Raw genomic sequence first — 22,592 nt, 5'->3', positions numbered from 1 at the left:
AAGCAGGCCCTGTGTTGTGTGTGCTCCCCACCTCTTTGTGGGGAGCCGCCTTTGTGCCTCCCTTACACAGGATTCTCCCTACACAAATGGAAACAAATAAGGCCCAGCCAGGTGCTGTGCCTTCCTAGGGAATTATGTTCTCTAGCATACAGTTTTACAGATACTACTTAGTGAGCGGAGTTGAAGGAACTAAGCAGAGAGCCCATTGTGAAGAAAATCGCCAGTGTCCTTTTGTTTTATATAAAACAGATGGTTTCTGGTAAAAATGGACTTCAAAGTAATTTCTGTGAAACAAATGCTCCTTGGACTGCTCTGGAATCCAAGATTTGTTCCCCAGGAGAGATGCCCGCTACCAGCAGTACCTTGTGCAAGGGTGTGGCCACCAGCCTGGCTGATGAGGGCATGGGTGTAGATCTGGAACAACCTACCCTGTTGCTGCTGCTTTCCTAGAGCTCCTGTAAGCAGGCCAAGGGCTCTCCTGCTCGGTGAGTCACACCCACGGGGAACACAGGTCTGTCCATTGCTGAGGTCTGTTCTGCTATGTAGTGAATGTTACACTTTATACCCACAGGTTTAGGTGGTGATTGACAGTTTATGTTTACCAGTGTTTATTGTGTAAACCTTATTTCTTGATTAAAAACTATTGGTTAAACAAAATTGGTTACAGCTAATTACTGGAGGTAGAGGTAGGTAGGTTTGGAGTGACTTTAAAGGGGAGGAGGAAAACCGAGGGAGAGAGAGGAAGCCGCCATGAGGGAGATGGGTGGTGAGCACATGGCCATGGCCAAGAGAAACAAGTACTGGGGTACACCGCTGGGGAGGTGGGGAGGCCAGAGGTTAGAAGAGTAGATTAGGGGGTAACCCCACCAGTAATTGTCAAGGCCAAATAAAATAACCATAGCCTGAGTCTCATTTATTTGTAAGCAAGTCCAGGGTAAGCTTAAAGTAAAATGGCTCATGTCTAGGAAGCCTGTACCTAACCCCAGTGGCTCTGAGTGGCATGATGGGATATGGCACAGGGAACAGAAAGCTGACTTTACTCTCCAGGGTACTAACAGGCATCATCAGAACCAGAAGTTTCCCTGCCTACTGAGCAATCCTCCCATGGCCTTTCTCAAGGGGAGGAGCTGAGTGGGAGGAGCCCACAGTGGGAGATACTTTGCAATTTTGCTGTGTATGTGTGATGGTGGGAGATGTCACTGGGCTCTGGTAGGTGGAGGACAGACATGCCGCTGAAAGCCTTATACACACAGGACAGCCCCTCACACCGAAGCATGCCCTGCTTTAAAGTGTCATCAGAGACAAGGCTGAGAGACACGAGCTAGGCTACTTCTGACATCTAACTGCTCAACTGTTAGTGTATCTCAATATTAACAAACACATTCCAGCTAGAAAAATGGCTAAATTCAGGGCTCTTGTTCTTAGCGGTTACTGATTTGATAAACATTCCATGAGAAAAAATTCCTCCCTGTCTAGGGATGCCTTAAAATATTCTAGGAAAAAAAGGGGTGGGAAGCAGGATGAAACCAGATTGGCAAAATACCAATCATCAGAACGGGATGATGGGCAAGCCCGGGAGCTCAGCAGATATGCTTTACAGATCTCGAAAAGTCCCACAATAAAGAAAATTTTCTTCTCCCAATTGAGTTTACATAAAGAGATCCACCCGACAAAAGAGTTCCATTCACCCCACCCCTCACCTGGCGCATGCCTGGCAGAGCTCTTGCTGACTGGAAACCAGCCGGCCAACCCCTAGGATACTGCTGGATATAAGTGGGGGTAGGTGGAGAGAGGTGGAGGAGAAGTCAGTGGGAAAGCAGGACAGGCTGCAAGAAAGCAATAGGATGGGGAATCCCAAAGCTCTCAGAGAATGAGTCAGGGAAGGCGTCCGTCCCTGTGCAAGCATGGAAGGGAGAAGGCGGCATCCTGGGGCGTGCTGGGGAGGAACTATGCAGTCAGACCACTAGAAACAGGACTCCAGGAAGGACAAGATGCTGCTGGAGAAGGTAACCGGCTGGTCTCCCATGCTACGCCACGGTTTAGGTTTTTGTTCTTTGTTTTTTCGGGATAGGGTTTCTCTTTGTAGTCCTGGCTGTCCTGGAACTAGCTCTGTGAGATCCACCTGCCTCTACCTCCCAAGTACTGGAATTAAAGGCGTGCACCAGGGTCTAGTTTTATTCTAGATCTGTAGTAAGAAGGCTTTAAAGCCTCAAACAGAAGTGCAACCAGATTCCTGTTTTAGAGGCCCTGGAGGCAGTCACTTGTCTTCTCTAGGACCCTGAAAGAGCCAAGGACAGTTTGGAAAGAGGCAGCAATTCCCAGAGTGAGCCAGTGACAGAAAAGGGCTGTCATCACTTGGGAAAGAATCTGAGGGGCGCAGGTAAGAACCAAGACTGCACTCAGGAGGTTCCTGTACTATGGTGCTGTTCATAACTGACATCACGCGTGGGCTACAGAGTGAAGGGAGTTTAATGAAAGGTCTGCCTTAAGAAGTCCTACGTGTGGGGCTGGAGAAATGGCTCAGCAGTTAAAAGTACCAAGTGCTCTTCCAGAGGTCCTGAGTTCAAATCCCAGCAACCACATGGTGGCTTTCAACTATCTGTGTAATGCTATCTGATTTCCTCTTCAGATGTGTCTGAAGACAGTGACAGTGTACTCATATAAATAAAATGAATAATTCTTAAAAGAAAAAAAAAGAAGTCCTATATGTGATCCTAGAAAGAAAATAAATTTAGTAGCACTCCAGGTGTTAACCAAAATAATGACTTGTGGCTCCTTTATTCCCAAAGAGCCACACACTGTGACCAGAAGTACCTGGCCTCTGCCCTCCTGGTCACCGGTCTGAGCTTGTGGAGGGCAGGCAGCAGTATGGCTTGCTACATTGGCCTGCACACTGGAAGCCTGGCCTCTGTAGAGCCCTGTGGGGATCTCTCGGCCTTTGTACCTGCTCTTCCTTTTGCTGAACAGCTCTTCTCCGGGTCTGGTCCGCGTGGAAAGTCCCTACTTCCTTTCTCTTGCAAGTTTACTTGGGGATGATTTGTGGGTCATGATAGATTATTTCTCTGCAGGTGAAATGAACCAGTTCAAGCCAGATCAGATCATATTAAAGGCAGGTTTATTGGGAAGCTGCTCTCCAGCAAGAAAGAGTCCACTGGCCCCAAAGAGGGAGGCCAGGGAAGCTGTCATGGGGAGAGAAGGGCGTGAAGAGAAAGAAAGGGCATGCAGAGGAAGAGGAAGAGGAAGAGGAAGAGGAAGAGGAGGAGGAGGGGGGAGGGGAGGGGAGAGAACATGGAAGCAAGAGAGAGCGAGAGAGCACATGTGTGTGAGCAAGTGAGCTTTAGCCCAACAGGTGTGGATCATATTGGGACGAGCCTCGGAGGGAAGGGCAGCCCAGGTCCTGGGCTGGAAAGTTCAGGGTGGTGGGCAGGTATGCCAGGTAGGAACTGAGGGATGCTGGGAGAACCTGGAGGCCAGGTCTGCTTTGGTATGTAAAACATGCACCTCAGTCCCTTGTCCCAGGGTCTGAAACCAAACAGTTCTCTCTCCAGATAGACCAGATATCTAGTTCGTTCTTCAGTGTTTACAGCTGGCATGAGCTGGGACTTCAATTTGTGTCTCCAGATTCTAATAAAAGGCTATGCTTTTCCTACTGTATTTTAGCTGAGACCCCTACACCAAAGCACACCTAACGTAATATGAACTATATGGAAAGAACCCTACCAGAACATGGCTCATTATCCTAAAAATTAAAATGAAGTTACAAAAAGGTTTGTCATCCCATACTATCCAATAGGAAACACTTGTAGTGCTTTGCTGCCCTGCCCTGCCAGTATCACCCAGTTTCCTCTGCCATTCCCAGAAATAGCTAGTTACAGCACTGTTGCCTTGGAGATTAAAAGTCATTTAACTTTCTGGTCTAGGGCTACCTCCTTGAGAGGCTGGAACACAGTATTAAGAGCTCTGTGGCTTTAGGTTCTTGCTGCTAATTTAAACTGTGCTCAGTTGAGGAAGTGCTTAACTTCTTGGGGGGGGGGGCTGTCTTCTCAATAATAAGGCAAATGCATGACACCCCCATGCAAGGCTGGCAGTCGATACAGCATCAAACATATACTGAACACAGCAATATTTGATAAACCCGAGTCCCCATGCACTGTCAACCCAGGCTGACACCTCAGGCCGTCAGCTTGCTAATCAGCTACAGCACTGTCATCCCCAAAGCTCGCCAGCCAGCAGGCACACTTACTGCAACATGATTTATTACTAATCAATACATTTAAGGAAGTGTTAAGCATGCTTTTAGTGATTATCAAAATCATACGCTTAATTTATTTTATGGTACCTTGCAGCAAATAAGGAACAAATTAATAATCATTTTCTTCTTACTTTGGAATCAGGGATAAAAAGTGCTACAAAGAAGTATAAAGAATGTAGACGACATGGAGGAAACATGGCTAGCCATGTCCACCAGCCATCACTGTCCCGCATACTATCTTACACAGTCTCTTATGTTGTGAAGTACTGCTATCGCCATCTTTAAGATATGGAAACCGAGGTTCTGGGGGAAGCAAGCAAGATAATGTGCAAAACAGAGGAGTAAGCTAAACAGAGGAGTCAGGGCAGAAACACAGCCCAGTCTCCTGAAACCAGTGGCCACGGTCTCTCCTGGGCCACTCCGGAATTTAAAGGGACTCTTCACAAAGAGTCAACTTCAGGAAACCACCCTTTACCAGGTCTAGGAGTCTCCAAAACCACTCGGGTGCTCACCTGCACAGAGCCATAACTGAGAGCAAAGCATAGCCTCAGGTGTGCCCGATACAGGAGAATAACCTCTGTTCGGGGATCCATTGTTTGGCTACCGAGAAAGACTGTTCAACATCTTTCCAGCCTCCTTCCTATGCTAATTACAGCTCATCAGCATCTGGACACCCACAAGCAAAATCAATCTGGCACCAGAAGCCAGCCAAAGACATTTTCCTACTATAAAAAAACAAACAAACAAGGCTGCAACATGATTAAACACACTGAGCATTTCCCCAGTAACCTGCAGGCTGCTGCACATACACATTACATCGGATTTTACAAGCATCCAGGAGGAAGGACACTAACAAACACCTCACACTCGCAACCATGTTCTTTATGAGCACGGAAATGTATACACGTTTATTTTCTGTGCTTCCTTTCTATGTCATATCTTCCATCAAGTACCAATATATCCAACACACTCAAGTATATACACAGTAAAAGATGCCAGCAGAAAAACACCTTCCGAAGTCTCGTGCGCTAAGTGAATAAACCTGGACACTGGATTTTGGTCCTCAGGTCATTCCCTGGCCACCTTGCAGTTCCAATTACTCCCACATAGATGAAAGAAGCACCTTGCCGTCCCAGCTCTCCTCCAAGCTAAATTGCCTCCAAAGCTGCTACTCACCTGAACTCTTTGCTTGCCTTCTAAAGACAGTGGAGCTTCGCAGTATCACTGAAAGGCCCACTCCAGCCAACAGACCCCATCCCCATGTGTTCAGGGACAGACCCTGTTTCAAAGGGACAGGTGGAGAGCTATAGAGGACAATAAGCTTGGACCCAATGCCCTCTTCTGACCTCTGTTCATGTGCACACGCACAGGACCCACCCACAGACATGAATCTATTACTCATACAGACACAGACATAATTAATGGAAACCTTTTAAGAAATACCAATGCTCCAAGGCTCAAGACTTCTGGAGAAGGCCAGGTCCAAGCATTTTGTCAAAGCTCTTCAAGTGTCACCAACCAACTAGGATTGAAAGCTGTAAATTGATGCCATTTTTAAAGATGGGTCAATAGAGGGACAGAGCAAGGTTACAAGAGCAATCATTTCTAGGAGCAAAGTCTGGAGGCCGAGCAGCATTGAGCACCAGCTCTGGAAAGCCCCAGGCAGGGAAGATGTGGTGGGCCGATACATCTTGGGTTTGAGGCAAACAAAGTGAGACAGGCCAAAAGAGTTACCACTGAGAGATGGAGACTATTTATGCAGGGCTACAGAGCAAGAGGCTAAGTAGGAAATGAGTTTAAATCAAACTCTCTATAGGCGAGGGGCTTTAGTTTACGATTAAAAACAAGGCCTTCACAGTCTGAGTTCACATGTGCATCAGTTCTGTTGAATAAAAATCCCCAGCCCTAACCAAGAAGCCATAACTGGTACCTGCTGGGGAAGGAAAAACTTGTTTTCTCATGGAGTAGCACTGGGCATATCAACCACACTGTAGGACAGGGCCAACGCCTAGGAGTAGTTGGCCAACACAAAACAGACTCCATGGTGTGTGTGTGTGTGTGTGTGATGTTTGTCTTACTGATTTTCTTTACTTTTTTTTGTCTGTTTCAATTTTTGTTAGTTTGTTTATTTAGAAAGATACTCGGAGAACTAGAGAGAAACATGAAGCTGGGAGGACAAGGAGATGGGGAGGAGCCAGGAGAAGCTGGGGAAGGGAAGGAATACAATCAATTATAGTACCTGAAAACAAAACAAACAAAATAAAAACCAAGGCCAAACAAAACCCATATTGTTTTGATTTTGAAGACACAGGAAATTCTGGGTTCAGTTTCTAACAGTCCATCTGCACCACCTCTAAACCCACGGTTGGTTCCTTGCTTGTGCTCTCACAGGTCAAGTGAGGCAACAAGAAGACGTGGTAAGGATTAGGCCAAAAGGGATGAGGACTAAGGATAAACAGCCTTGAAATGGTGAGGCTAGGAACTGCATCCCAGCAGAGATTATGTGTTGAATTTTAATTAACCATAGTTCACAGTTAATAACTGACTAGTTTCTGTTGTTTCTTTGTTTGGGGGCTACTTACAACACTGCAGAGGTAACCTAAAAACAGTCTGGCTGTTCTTCAGTTGTTGGTGGTGTTTGTTTGATTTCTATAAAGATATAATTACATACTAAACCATTCCTATAAAATTTAACCAAGATCATAAACAAACACTATCATATTCCTATTGACAACACTACAAATGCACCAAAAGAAATTCTATTTCCAGAACGAGAATTCTCCTAATGCCACAAAAGAGCTAACCTGCTACTAGACACACTGAAAGCTGCAAAGGGAACACAGGAAAGAGAGCTGTTCTCTACCCTCCCCTCAGGACTCAACATGGAATTTTCCATAAATTAGCTTAAAAGTCCAAGATAACAGAAATTAATGCTATACCTTTGATCTGTGAAAATTCGGGAGGTCCTTTTGGTATGAAATAATAAAGTTATTAACATAACAGCAACAAGAGCTAACTCAAATGAACATTTCCCCGCGCCAGGAAGGTCTTGTGCTTGTCCCTGGTGAACTCAGGCCCTGCACAGCTCTGGCTTCTGTGTAATGTTCTAATTTCCCTCTACAGGCTGGGGTCAGAAGAGCCTCAGACACACTCCAGGGCTTGCAGAGGTGGTATGGGTAGACAGTAAGGAACATACAGGCTCTACAAGATGCTGATGGTGGCCAGGTTTAAGGACCACTGTCTGTCTGAGTCTGTAAGTCTGTCCCGTCTGTCTTTTCTATATGTGGTTTTCCCCTGACATTACTACTCAGCATCTACCAATGTATGACTCAGGTAGCCACAGGACCTCAATCATCCTTCCACCTTGGCATAGAAATGCAAGCTTTGTCTGTTTTCTCCATGAGCTGTGAGCACGCTCGTCTTCCATCTTTACCTTGTGACATAAATGCGGGTTTCTGTCTTGCTGGCTGCACTGTGGGTTTGTTCACCTTCCATCTAGAACAGCAGCCTGGCACAAAGAGGAACTAATGCTTACCTCGTGAAGGAGCATCTTTCTTTAGAAATCAGCCCCGGGGCCCCAGCCCTAGTGAAGGCAGTCAAGAATGGGAGCCTGAAGCCAGAACAAAGCTGGCCATGTCATCCAGGCAGGGATGAACCTCACTCCTGAGGCCCAGGCTTAGAGGCCATTATGTTAACAGTGACTATCCTGCCCTGATAATTCCTGTTAGGATCCAACCTTTCCACAGATTGGATCATAAATGGGTTCTATGTCCACAAAAGCAGGAGTCTGTACCGCACATGTAAGCACAGAACCTATCTCTGAAGGAATCCAACATTAGTCACTGTACCCCACTGCTGGGGACTGAATACAGGACATTCCCAATTATTACTTTGTACAACCTCAAGGGAGGAGGTTACCAGTCTTGCTTGACTCAAGTGGAATTTCAAGTTCAAACAAAAGAAATAACTTGCCCAAGGCCACTCAACAGCCTGCGAGTAGAGCTGGGGTCTGAACTGCTGGTCAGCCTGCCTGTAAAAGCAATCTTTCTCCTCAACCCTGTGCTGTTTCTCAACACCCAACAGAAGACCCACAGCTGCCCTGCTGCTGGAAGACGGTTTGAACCTGACCTCAGCTCAAATTCTGCATCTGAAACTTAAAAGGTGCTTGGGAACTGGCAAACTCTAAGAGAAGAAAAAGACGGCAAAGAGAGAAAAGTCTAATTACTAAAGCACGGGTAAAGGCCCGTGCCTTTTAGAGGATAGCCTGTTTCCTCCCCCAACACCCCGGCCCCCAAGGGAAGTACCCCCTCCAGGATTGTGAGTGTACCTCTCTCTGTCTTCCTAGGGGCAAACAAGAGAGTGCTGCCTGTGTAAATCCTGAGGGGCTTAAGCCAGTTAGCAAGTCAGATCACAACACTCAAAACTTAAGCACAGTGCCTTGTTTCGGCATCCTACACTCTGCTATCCCTGGCAAGGGTGGGGTTGGGGTGGAGTGCTGAGACAACTGGAGGGAGGGAAAGGACACTGATCCAGAAAGTGTTTGGTTACAAGGCTTTCAACACAAAGCAGCAGCAAGGCATCTCCTCTGTATTCTGCACCAGGGTCCATCAGTGTACGCCCAGTGTCATCACACCTCCTTCTCACTGTTCCCTTGCCAACAACTAACTGTTTAGGCTTGGGAAGAGAGGAGCTGAGTTTGCAAGCTCTGGCATGGGTTCTGTGGAAAAGTGGGCTCCTGGAACTTCCTGTTGAATACTCTCTGGGAAGGTTTTTTTGTCTGATGTTCCACACAGAACTGACATGCACACATACAGCCCAGCTCCAAGACTGGCAGGTTCAAGAAACCAAGTGAAGTCTTTGTCAGGTACATACTTTAACTGCCGAGATAGTAGAAGCAGAGGAATGTGAACGAGAAGCCATCCTCACAGCAGCACCACTAATGAAACTGGGGGCGTGTTCAATACTGTCTGTGTTTCTGAATGACCAACAAGTCCAAATCAAACCCAAACAAGGAATGAGTCGGAGGTGTGTCTGGCATGACGTGTGTCCTGTGTGTGACGTCACAGCAGCTATGGCTCTGAACATACCTATGAGTACTTTGTGTCTTCATACCAGAGAACTCAGCCTAGGATGTCTTGGTGCAAATTTGAGACTACTGTGTGCTCTGAGCCAGTTTTTACTGCACACATGAACTTTTCAGCTTGTATGGAAACATAATGGTTTAATTGTGGAAAACAAAGACTGTTAATATTTTCCTACTGTTATCCCTCAGCATCCACATATTGATTTAGTGTATCTTTTGATTGTTTTGTGTTCGAATGTTTGATATTAAAAACTGCCGTTTGAATTGCTGACTTGAGTTTCATAAAGAGTCATTAAGTGAATTTTGGTTTGGGATTAGGAGAGAATTCCCCAGATTCTCTGAAACTGTCCTAGACATTCTTCTGCCACTGCGCACTGTGCAGCTTTATGATGTGGTATTTTCAGCACTGGTGATAATCAAACCTAAACTCTGAGAAGCATCTCTGAAAATGCTCTATATCAAATACTCAGACAAACTGTACATCCATCTTCATTAGTATACCAATCTGTTTTATCTATAATAAATGAAAAAAACTATATATACCAAAATTGTTTTAGAGCAACTTTATTTATTACTATCAGTGAATGCTGACATTTATCAATCTATTTTTCTATGTGTGTGTGCATGGGCATGTAGCACATGAGGATGGTGTGTGTGTGTGTGTATGTACATGGGCACGCAGCATCCATGGAGGGTGTCAGATGGTTTGAAGCCTGACTTTCAGTCAGCTCTTAGCTACCTGGTGATACAGACGATGGAAACCAAACCCTGGTCCTCTCCAAGAGCAGCAAGTGTTCCTACAAAGTGCTCTCTCTCCAGCCCCAAATGTTGACTTTCTATGCTTATAGTTTATGTACTATTATACCAAGGATTACATACAAATTTCTTGGGTGGAAACATTTAAGCACCTCTGCTCTAACACAACACTTATGAAGGAGTGCTGCCTGGGGTCAGTGTTATGTGATGGCCTACCATAAAAGAACATTTATTAATATTAATAATAACATTAATTATTAGTTCCACTATTAATAATATGGAATTAATAATTCCATGTTAATATGGAAGCTAGCTCAGTCCTTCCATAACTCAGAAAGGTGAGTAGAGCATTTGTTCTTAGAGACTAAGGAACAAATCTGTATGGACTATTACTGAGCAACTTCTTGGAGTAGAAACCCCTGCATGTTTAAGAAATACAGATTCAGTCACGCTTTGAAATCCTGGCCGGACCTTGGTGGCAGTCACTATACACCATGCGGGTGCTACATAAACTCATTTATTGGCGCCCCCAGCATGTACTGAACACCTATCGTGTACCAAGCGTACGGCAGGCACTAGAAATGCCCAGGCACTAGAAATGCCCAGCCACACTTTTACCCAGTCGCTGCCTTCCTCTTCACAATCTGAGATTCAGAAGGATAACGTTAGACTTCTGGAGGCTGGCACAAACAATTCAAGGAGACAAGGAGACATTCTGGCTCATGATAGCAGAGTTTGGTCTACCTGGTGGGCTCCCTCACTTCTGGACTATGCTGAGGAAAGCTGCTCACCTCAGGGCAGCAGGGAAGTAGCCAGGAGGAGAGAGACAGGAACCAAGTTTAGCCCCACAGAACATAGCTCCAGTGACTTCTCCAGTTGGGTGCCCATATCCTCACATTTCCAAAACAGCACCACCAGCTAGGGACTAGGCTTTCAACATATAAGCCTGCAGGGAATGGTTCACATTCAAAATGAAAAAGAGCTAAACAAGAATCGCTTCCACCATGACAACTTGTAATGAAGTGAGTTTTCTGATTAAGAACTCATGTAACTAACCGAGCAAAACAAATGGGCAAGGCAGCCCCAGCTCATGAAATAACGAGAATTGTGATCCAAGTGGAGGGAGTCTGAGTCTTCCTTTAGTGACTGACCTGGTGGTGGTGTCATCGAGGCTCAGCGTCGCTGAACCTTTAGAAAAGAAAATGACCCTGAGCTGGAGGGCTGTGAACGATGTACAACGGGGATGTCCTGGCCTAGTGCTGGGTCCTTGCCCTCTCCCCTCCACCTTCCTCTTCTTTAAGGCCCTTGCTCTGTTATCTTTAATGATGAAATCCTCTTGTCAGGAAGGTCTTTGTAATTGCTAATGGAATTCTGTGATTAATATCTACCTAACCAACTTTACCCCCTTGGCTATTTCCTCCTTTCCTAAAAGACTGCTAAAGGCTGGGAGTTCTGATTCATTTACTGCCTTTGAGACAGAGGGGACTCAGGAAATGGGTTCAAGGAGCTAGATATTAGGGCTGCAGAGAAGTTCACTGAGGTGACACAGGTAGCCAAGGCAACAGAGAGAGCTGGTGGAGACTTTTATAAGGTAGAAGTCATAGTTTAAAAAACAAAGTGCACATGGGGAATCACAGAGGTCCACATGGGATGCTGGCTTCTGTGCGCAGCAGGAGCAGTGCTGAAGCAGGGCAGGAAGAGGCCTGCTGAATATGTGGGTGTATCTGTTGGTGATTAGCTGTGCTGACCAGGCCTTGGGAGACAGAAGAGGATCAAGGTCTGGGAGCCAGGGACAAATGGAGGTCAAAGACTTGAGGGGAGCACCCAGGCCAGTGGTGCAAGTGACACCTGTGTAAGTGAGCAGGGAGGCTGCAGGGCAGGCAGAAGCAGGGAACATGGAGCTGGGGCCTGGGAAGAGCAGACAGACTCTGCAGAATTGGCAGGCCACTATCTTCCCTGTGCACACAAGCCCTGCCGTATCCTAAGGTCTCTGCCCTATTTTAACCACAGTGTTAATTCCATCCTACGCTTGCACAAAAGGATGGGATGCCATCATGCCTTAGCCGCAGTCTGTAACAGTGCTTCCTTTTCCTCTGGGCTGACCAAAGTCCCCTTATGTCTGACTGCCGAGAAGCCATGCCCTTTCTGTTCTGACCCTTGCAGGATCTGAGGAGTGTCATGGGAGCCTGGCCTGTTCTTTTGTTGTGTTAGAAGTCCAGGAAGCCTGGGGCATCAACATGTTTCCTGACATTCGGAGTTGACTAGAATCACTTAAAACCCTTCACTGACAACAGAAAAGTCGTCTTCAAAGCACTGACCTGCTATCAACCACTGTCACTGTGGATAAGGTGGAAATGTACGCGCATGCCCAGCAAGCATGCCACACACCTACACTGCTTGGGAGCTCACCCCCTCAAAGCTCTTAACAGCCTCCAGGGGAACCATGTTAAAACAGCGCAATTAACTAGAACGGCTACAAACTCAATAACTCACCTACCTAATGAGGCAATACAAGGAAAATTGGGCCTATTTTAATAAGAATTTAAAAGAGAGCCAGGAAGTAAAGGTCAGATGCCATTTCTGGATCCCAGTTCTTTTATCCTCCCTGCCTATGCTAAAGTAGTTAAAACCAAGGAGACAATACACACTGTGCAATTCTTTATAAATCCAAGGAGGCAGCCAGTCATATTACTGCACCCAAGGGCAAGTGGCTCTTTCTGACCCATCCCCCACACTAAGTGCCTCCCCAGATCTATTTCTGAAGGTTTTATTATGCAAACCTGAATGGATTTCAATTACAATAATTCTTTTCCTTCCCCACCCAGACTCACAAAAGAGGAACCAATTACCAGCAGTTTGAGGTTCTGAGAGCAGTTCTGTTTCCCCCTCCTCTCCAGAGTCTGGAGTCTAGAGGCTCTCCTTTCTCAACCCCTCCTATTGGCTGAGAGGCCATAGCTGGCTTATGAAACCATGGTATTCAGCAGGACCTCTCCACCAAGGAGGAGCTCTCTCTCCCAGGGCTCATTTGGTGAAGTGCTTGCCCAACAGTCAAAAGTCACACATGTGGTGCTTGCCTACAGTCCCAGTGATGACGAGGCAGAGACAGGAGGATTCCTAGAACCAGCCACTCAGTGGAAGACCCTATCTTAAAAATTTGGGTGGAGAGCAATGGAGACACAGACTCTGGCCTCTCCATGTGCTTGCACACAAACAAACATGCATACATACAGCCCTCCTATTGTCAAGTTCACCCCAAGACTTCTAGAAAGGGCTGGGTTGTGTGGCCAAGGCACAGATATACAAAACTGCCAGCAATATTGTTATGAGACAGAATTAACACTTTTCAAAGCTGACTATTTAATTGTAGGGTCTATGATAGGCATAAAAAGCCATCTCTCAGTATCTGAGAGGGGATTAGGCCCAGAGCCTGGCAGAGATAACAAAATATGTAGCTGCCAAGGTCCCTTAAGTAAAATAGCACAGTATTTGCACATAATCCAGAAATAACCTCCCATATTCATTAAATCATCAAGCCACAGTACACAGCGCTGAGGAAGAAGAGACAGACAGATCTCTTTGTGAGTTCAAGGCCAGTCTGATCTCACAACAGATCCAAGCCATCCAAGGGTGCTTGTCTCCAGCCAATCAATCAACAAATCAATCAATCAACAAATCAATCAATCATCTCTAGATCACCGTAATAACTGCAATGTAAAAGCTGTATGAGAAAGCTATATTGCTTGAGAAATAATGACTGACACACACTCAAAAGAGACTGCACATGCTCACTACTGACAGTTGGTGTGTCTCACATTCTCAATCCACAGTTGGTGGGTCTCACATTCTCAATCCACAGTTGGTGGGACCACCACGCGGATGTAGAGCAGCAGCAGTCTTACTACTACTGTCCTTCCATCTGGCCCTTATACACAGCCAGAGTGGGTGATTCAAGTCCCACTATTTTATAGACCAGGCAGCTGAGGCTCAGAGAGAGAATTTAGAATGTGCCCAAGACCGCACATGATTAGCAGTGAGCTACCTGTGCCACCAGACTAAATTGCCACTGCAGTTGCTTGGGGCAGGTCCTGAGGTGACAGGGCTGAGAATGGACTTAAGGCAACCAGCATGTAAGACAAATCTAAAACTTGCTAAGAAAGAAAAGGGGACGTTCTAGGCAGTTTCCAGACTGGGGAACGAACTCCCTTTGCATGATGATTAATTAGGAATCTGAGTACCAGCAGAAGCTTGTCCTGAGCAAGCCTTACCTATGATGAAGCTCTGTGCATACTGGGCCCCTGAGGGTACAGCTACTATCATCTCTAAGCCAGAGTGACAGAATCCAAGGTGCCTAGCAAAGGTCTTACTTCTACTTCAGAAGAACCTGGAAGAAAGACCCTTATTAAAGGCATACATCACTGAGAACCATCGTGTGAACTACTCAGCTATGTGCCTTTAGCAAGTTGGGGAGAGGCTCAAGCCTGTGCTGACCTTCATGAAATCTTCCAGGGAAGGTGTTAAAACTAGCAGCCTCCAAACATTTATTGTGCTCTTATTTACACATCAAGCACCAGGCTAGGCAGTGGGACCCAGAGATGACAAGCACCGATTTTTTAATGTCATGGGTTGGGGACCAAGTCTTAGAATCAAGATGCATTAATTAGAGGGCCTGTCTAAGAAAGAGACATCCAACTAAGGATGACCAGCTGCTAGCCAGACCAATCGATGAGCACTAAGTACTGCCAACAGTGGAAGGGGCCAATGGAAGCCTGAGAGGAACCTAGTCACAAGCAATCCTGATGGTGAGAGGTCACGGTGCTCTGCTGTTGCACACAGACCTGGCACACTTGCATCAGAAGGGCATGGACAGCAGTCAGAGCACAGGGCTTGCACAGGGGACAAGGCAGGGTAAAGAAACCTGCATGATGTGCCGTATCTAGTCTTCCCGCCATTTAAAGATTATGGGAGTTTGCCAGGATGCGCAGCTGGAGGGTGGCAGAAGGCAGGGCGGTGCTTTGTCCTTGGGCCTTCCTTCTACTTCTGGGTGCTGCTGTGTGCAGGATGCACGGCTTATCCTCGCTAGCCTTCTAGGAGCTGTCTTCCCAAGCCATTGCCCCCACTAATATAATGTTATCAGATTCCTAATGTGGGCACTCTAAAGGCAATGTTCTGTCACCAGCATGCCACCGGGCACATTTTTCAGCAGGAAAACAGCTGCTCGCTGAATCTGTCACTTCCTCTTCTCAGATCCCTGCACATGAACAAGAGCTGGCTCAGGGCTGTTTTCCTTCACCCTCTCTCCACGCATGCTCAAAGCAGCGTCAAGGCTCTCAGCAGAAGCCAGCAGGTTGGACACAGCAGTGTGAAGAGTCGCCGGCTTATGAAGCAGTTTTGGCAACTAGGGCTCAGACCTCAGGAGTTGAAGACACAGACATCACAGCTTAGTTCACTGGTCTCATTCCCTCAGATTTCAGACCAAGGGTCTGGATGGGGCCAGCTAGGGGCAGGAGGAGACGGCTCAGTCAGTAAAGTGCCTGCCTTGCCAGAGTGAGGACCCGAGTTTATCCCCAGAACCCAAGTGAAAGTGGTGGTACTTGTACTGGGGCAACAGAGATAGGAGGACCTCTGGGGCCTGCTGGCCACACTGGCTTAGCCAATTAGTGAGCCCCAGGCCAGAGGGTCTCTGTGTGTCTTAAGAAACAAAGTAGACAGCTGCCAAGGAGCAAGTTCTCTGATCTCCCCATGTATACACACACATATATGCACACACATATATCCACATAAATACACAAGAACTCACACACTGGCCCCTGTCTGAGCTGATTTTCTTTAAGATTAAGCAAAGATACCACCATCTTCTCCACTGGTGGTGAGGCCTAAACCAGACTGTGAGCAACATGGCTCGAGCAGAACCTGGCACCACCCAACAGTGGCTGCCATAAGCTTGTCTAGATATCCAGGCCCTCATTTCTCTTCCCAGGGCCTCTTCCAGCTGAGTTCTACAGAGAAAGAAAAAGGCTGGCAGCGGGGTTAACTTGTTTACAGCTAGCTTGGTCAATATCCGACGGGAATCTGATGAGGTCTCTAACTTGTTCTCGTCTGAGTGCTGCCTCTAGAGAGTTCATATGATCACTCAAACGATCTTCAAGTTTCGGGAGACAGGGCCAGGTCTACTTGAGACAGACAGGGGTGAGGGCACAGCAGATATGGCAGGTGTCTAGGTCAACTCTACCAATCACTGAGGAAAGTCACCCAAACCATGGGACACGGTGCCTTTGACAGAGCCACTGAGTTTCCCTAACAGCTCAGGCCTCTTTCCTCTTTCCCACGCACTGCTTCCTGTCTCCCTGCACGCTCCTGCACTTTAAAATAGCCATCCAACCATGTAAATTCTCGGGTGCAAGTGTCTGCTAGCCTCCAGCAGAGCTGTCAATGTCCATAAATCGCCAGCCTTCCAGATTGCATTGCAGTCATTTACTGGGGGAGGGATGCTGCAGGCCACCAGACAATACCAGGAAGACACTGGCCTGGCGGTAACTACTCTGGTTACGGCCTCACAATTCACAGCAGCATTTTGCTAGGAGTATGCTCCATCAGGGAGGAGAAACATAAAAAGGGGAACCTGGGCTGTAAATAGTTTATTCCGGCAATTCCTGATGTTGGCTGAATCATACTTTAATACAGAAATACATGAAAGCACCACTCCGGAGGTGACATGTGGTGCCACCTCATTACTCTTTGCAAAAGGGTCTTCCATCAGAGAGACACCTCACCGCAAATTACAGGGAGGAACACAAAGCCTCTCACGCACGCACACACACAGGCCAGAGGGAGTTGAACCTCCAGGATTCAGGCATACGCAGAGCCGGACCCACAAAGGCCACCGGTCACCCTTAGTCTCCGGGTTGCTTTGCCACACTCGGAACAGCAGACAGACACCAGTGAGTGCTCTCCCTCGGCAGGACCCAGCTACCTCTCCCAGTCGTCCCTACAGTGAACCCTACCTTCATGCTCCTTCTCTGTGGTTCCCACCTTCTTGATTTTCCGAGGAGACTTCATGAAGAGTGGAAAGATGGTCCGTAAGCCAAGAATGTCAACAAACTTGTGGCAGTTGTCTGTGCCTTCAGGCCCAATCATGGCATGGTCCAGCACCTTCAGGGCGCTGCTCCGGGAGACCTTCTTCTCCCTACAAACCAAATGCATTCCATCAGAAGCAATATCAATGTGTGTGTGTGTGTGTAACTTTTTTCTTAGTGTGTACCCATTCTACTAGGAAAAAAAATCTCCCCATAAAAACAGAAAAATTGAGACAGTATTTACATTATGAAATATCTAAGCAGAATGCCATATACATTAATAGAATCTAGAATAGGAAGAATAAATTCTTACCCACCCACACAATCTTAAGGTTGCAAATGGTAACGTCCAAATTCCCACAAGAGCTAGGACAATTCTGTGGGAAGCACATCGCAAGACTAGAGAAGCAGACCAGACTGAGGGTCGACGGCTTAGCAGCCCCCTTCCCTCAACAGCTTTATTAGAAACCACATCATTTGATTTGTCCTCTGAGAATGTACAACTCCATGGTATCAGCCTGCTCACATGCAGGTAACCATCCCACGACCGACCACAGAGCGTTTCCACCACCCTGTGAGAAAACCATGTCCCCTCTGTTCCTGGCTGCATTCCCTGGCTCCTGAGCTCCCAGCAGCCACAGCTCTGGGTGGTGTCTGCAGACTCGCCTACTCCAGGCATTTCAAGCAAATGCCATTACACATGGTCTTTGTGACTTGATGTCATGTTCTCAGGGCTTAACCCGTGTTCTAGGTTGTCAGTGGTCCATTCGCCTTTTTAATGGTGACTAGTGTTCTAGGTTGTCAGTGGTCCATTCGCCTTTTTAATGGTGACTAGTTCATTATATAGTTATCTATATGTTGATTTGTATACAAGTGAATATATATTTTCTATTGTAAATAATGCTGCTGTAAATATTCATGTATATATAAAAGGGGACATGAACTTCATTTTTCTTGAGTACATCTATGTTAGGAGGGGCTGCTGGTTACAAGGGTAACTATGCTGACCCACTAGACTGCTCTCCACAGTGGGACACGTCACTTTACATCAGTGACAAGGATCCTCTTGCCCCACACCTTGAAAACCTTTGCCTTTGGGTTCTCATTATCCCAGTGGTTTTAACAATGCTGTCCAGGAAATCACGCCCTAGAAAAAGCAAGAAAGTAATCCCTCAACAAACCAAAAAGAAGACTGCCACAAGAAAAGAATGCCAACTCTAACAACAAAAATAAAAGGAAGCAACAATTACTTTTCCTTAATATCTCTTAATATCAATGGACTCAATTCCCCAATAAAAAGACATAGACTAACAGACTGGCTACACAAACAGGACCCAACATTCTGCTGCTTACAAGAAACCCATCTCAGGGAAAAAGACAGACACTACCTCAGAGTGAAAGGCTGGAAAACAATTTTCCAAGCAAATGGTCTGAAGAAACAAGCTGGAGTAGCCATTCTGATATAGAATAAAATCGACTTCCAACCCAAAGTTATCAAAAAAGACAAGGAGGGACACTTCATACTCATCAAAGGTAAAATCCTCCAAGAGGAACTCTCAATTCTGAATATCTATGCCCCAAATGCAAGGGCAGCCACATTCATTAAAGACACTTTAGTAAAGCTCAAAGCACACATTGCACCTCACACAATAATAGTGGGAGACTTCAACACACCACTTTCATCAATGGAGAGATCATGGAAACAGAAACTAAACAGGGTCACAGTGAAACTAACAGAAGTTATGAAACAAATGGACTTAGCAGATATCTACAGAACATTTTATCCTAAAACAAAAGGATATACCTTCTTCTCAGCACTTCACGGGACCTTCTCCAAAATTGACCATATAATTGGTCACAAAACAGGCCTCAATAGACACAAAAATATTGAAATTGTCCCATGCATCCTATCAGACCACCATGGACCAAGGCTGATCTTCAATAACAACATAAATAATGGAAAGCCAACATTCACGTGGAAACTGAATAACACTCTTCTCAATGATACCTTGGTCAATGATGGAATAAAGAAAGAAATTAAAGACTTTTTAGAGTTTAATGAAAATGAAGCCACAACATACCCAAACCTATGGGACACAATGAAAGCATTTCTAAGAGGGAAACTCATAGCTCTGAGTGCCTCCAAAAAGAAACTGGAGAGAGCACACACTAGCAGCTTGACAACACATCTCAAAGCTCTAGAAAAAAAGGAAGAAAATTCACCCAAGAGGAGTTGACGGCAGGAAATAATCAAACTCAGGGGTGAAATCAACCAAATGGAAACAAGAAGAACTATTCAAAGAATTAACCAAACGAGGAGTTGGTTCTTTGAGAAAATCAATAAGATAGATAAACCCTTAGCTAGACTCACTAGAGGGCACAGGGACAAAATCCTAATTAACAAAATCAGAAATGAAAAGGGAGACATAACAACAGATCCTGAAGAAATCCAAAACACCATCAGATCCTTCTACAAAAGGCTATACTCAACAAAACTGGAAAACCTGGATGAAATGGACAAAGTTCTGGACAGATACCAGGTACCAAAGTTAAATCAGGATCAAGTTAACGATCTAAACAGTCCCATATCCCCTAAAGAAATAGAAGCAGTTATTAATAGCCTCCCAGCCAAAAAAAGCCCAGGACCAGACGGGTTTAGTGCAGAGTTCTATCAGACCTTCAAAGAAGATCTAATTCCAGTTCTGCACAAACTATTTCACAAAATAGAAGTAGAAGGTACTCTACCCAACTCATTTTATGAAGCCACAATTACTCTGATACCTAAACCACAGAAAGATCCAACAAAGATAGAGAACTTCAGACCAATTTCTCTTATGAATATCGATGCAAAAATACTCAATAAAATTCTCGCTAACCGAATCCAAGAACACATTAAAGCAATCATCCATCCTGACCAAGTAGGTTTTATTCCAGGGATGCAGGGATGGTTTAATACACGAAAATCCATCAATGTAATCCATTATATAAACAAACTCAAAGACAAAAACCACATGATCATCTTGTTAGATGCAGAAAAAGCATTTGACAAGATCCAACACCCATTCATGATAAAAGTCTTGGAAAGATCAGGAATTCAAGGCCCATACCTAAACATGATAAAAGCAATCTACAGCAAACCAATAGCCAACATCAAAGTAAATGGTGAGAAGCTGGAAGCAATCCCACTAAAATCAGGGACTAGACAAGGCTGTCCACTCTCCCCATACCTATTCAACATTGTACTTGAAGTCCTAGCCAGAGCAATTCGACAACAAAAGGAGATCAAGGAGATACAAATTGGAAAAGATGAAGTAAAAAATATCACTTTTTGCAAATGATATGATAGTATATATAAGTGACCCTAAAAATTCCACCAGAGAACTCCTAAACCTGATAAACAGCTTCTGTGAAGTAGCAGGATATAAAATTAACTCAAACAAGTCAATGGCCTTTCTCTACACAAAGAATAAACAGGCTGAGAAAGAAATTAGGGAAACAACACCCTTCTCAATAGTCACAAATAATATAAAATATCTTGGCGTGACTCTAAGGAAGTGAAAGATCTGTATAATAAAAACTTCAAGTCTCTGAAGAAAGAAATTAAAGAAGATCTCAGAAGATGGAAAGATCTCCCATGCTCATGGATTGGCAGTATCAACATTGTAAAAATGGCTATCTTGCTAAAAGCAATCTACAGATTCAATGCAATCCCCATCAAAATTCCAACTCAATTCTTCAACGAATTAGAAAGAGCAATCTGCAAATTCATCTGGAATAACAAAAAACCTAGGATAGCAAAAACTCTTCTCAAGGATAAAAGAACCTCTGGTGGAATCACCATGCCTGACCTAAAGCTTTACTACAGAGCAATTGTGATAAAAACTGCATGGTACTGGTATAGTGACAGACAAGTAGACCAATGGAATAGAATTGAAGACCCAGAAATGAACCCACACACCTATGGTCATTTGATCTTCGACAAGGGAGCTAAAACCATCCAGTGGAAGAAAGACAGCATTTTCAACAAATGGTGCTGGCACAACTGGTTGTTATCATGTAGAAGAATGCGAATTCCTTTTGCCACTTCTTAGTGCCTTTCATTTTCCAACAGTGAACATGTACTTTGTAAAATTAGAAAAGTTAAGTGGCTCTTAAGAAGAAACCAAAGCAAAGCAAAGCAAAGGTGATACTACCCTTGATGCTGAAGGTCAGCAATCCTGTTAGTGGCTACCACTTTGTAGATTTCTCTAGGGAGTTTGTGACAAGATACCGGAGACACCTTACAAAGAAGAAAGGTTCATCTTGCCTGTTTCTGAGGTTTTACTCTGTGCTCACCTGGCCCCACAGAGCACAGCATGTCACAATGGGGCTGTGTGGTAATGGGGCTGCTCAGAAGCAGGTGGGGGTGGTCCTCAAGTCCCTCTTCAGGGACATACCCCCTCACTGACCTCACTCTTTTCCATTACACCCTACTTCATTATGGTTCCACTATTTCCCAACAGAACTGCAGGCTGGCAACCAAACCTTCAGTACAGGGAGCTTTGGAGACTTTTAAGATCTAAAAGATCTAAAAGTAACAAGCATAATTTCCTAAAATCTTATATGATTTTCTTTAACACTCTAAGCGGTACACAGAAACAAATCATTTACTTCCTAATTGGGTACAGACGGTGAACCAGCCACCCAAGTGCACGGTGTTTACTGAGCACTTATTCAGTACTGTAGTACACACAAAGACATGGATTCTGCTCCAAAAAGTGGAATCCATCTGGGGAGACCAAATGAATGTGAGGTGATCAGGAAAATTGCCCCTGTGTTTGGTCCCCACAATACCTGCTGGACACCTTTCCTGTCAAAGAGGAAAGCTGTCACTGTACCCTACAGCTTACACTCTGCAGAAAGCCAGGGGACAGGAAGGTGGTCAGGATGTGCAACGACTATTCCCACCTCCATCCTCCTCAGCACAGATAACCACCCAGCTACTCAAGGTGGGCACCAAAGGGGCACAATTAAAGGGCTTAGTCCAGAAGCAGAGAGAAGAGGGGGCTGGAGGGGCAGACCTTGTGGGCAGGGAGGACGGTTCAGAGACTATGGCAATAGAGTAAATGCGATACAAAAAGAGGTCTGACTGCAGCAGAGGGGCGGGGAGGCGTTAAAAAGGGCCTATTTAAGAGAAATATTAAAGTTTAAACATCAGGGGGAGGCAAACAAGGTTTGCTATCTACTGGGAAGAACTTTCTGTCTCAAGATGAAATTCTAGTAGGAGGCTACACAAATAACATTCTCATTCTTGCTGTGGTTGGACTTCTGAAGCCAGCTTTACAAGCTGGGATTTATAGAGGTTATGACTAGGGCAGATAATCACTCGGGCAGAAATTAGGAAACACGGCTACAAATGCTCACTGGTTAGCCACCAGGAAAAGGCGTC

General features: G+C 45.4%; 1 protein-coding gene across 2 annotated transcripts in view; it reads right to left on the bottom strand.

The window, feature by feature from the left end:
- The window catches only part of Ctnnbl1 (catenin, beta like 1), a 154,503-nt gene that overhangs the window by 38,120 nt on the left and 93,791 nt on the right, over positions 1-22,592 (bottom strand). For both annotated transcript variants that reach the window (NM_025680.4, XM_006500022.3), the window contains one exon: positions 17,093-17,274. In NM_025680.4, the coding sequence (NP_079956.3) occupies positions 17,093-17,274 (182 nt within the window). The remainder of the gene's footprint in view (positions 1-17,092; positions 17,275-22,592) is intronic.

The sequence above is a fragment of the Mus musculus genome, chromosome 2, assembly GCF_000001635.26.
Source record: "Mus musculus strain C57BL/6J chromosome 2, GRCm38.p6 C57BL/6J".
Classification (NCBI taxonomy): Eukaryota; Metazoa; Chordata; class Mammalia; order Rodentia; family Muridae; genus Mus; species Mus musculus.
The sequence above is the reverse complement of the archived record's forward strand: the minus strand, read 5'-3'. Positions and strand labels throughout refer to the sequence as shown.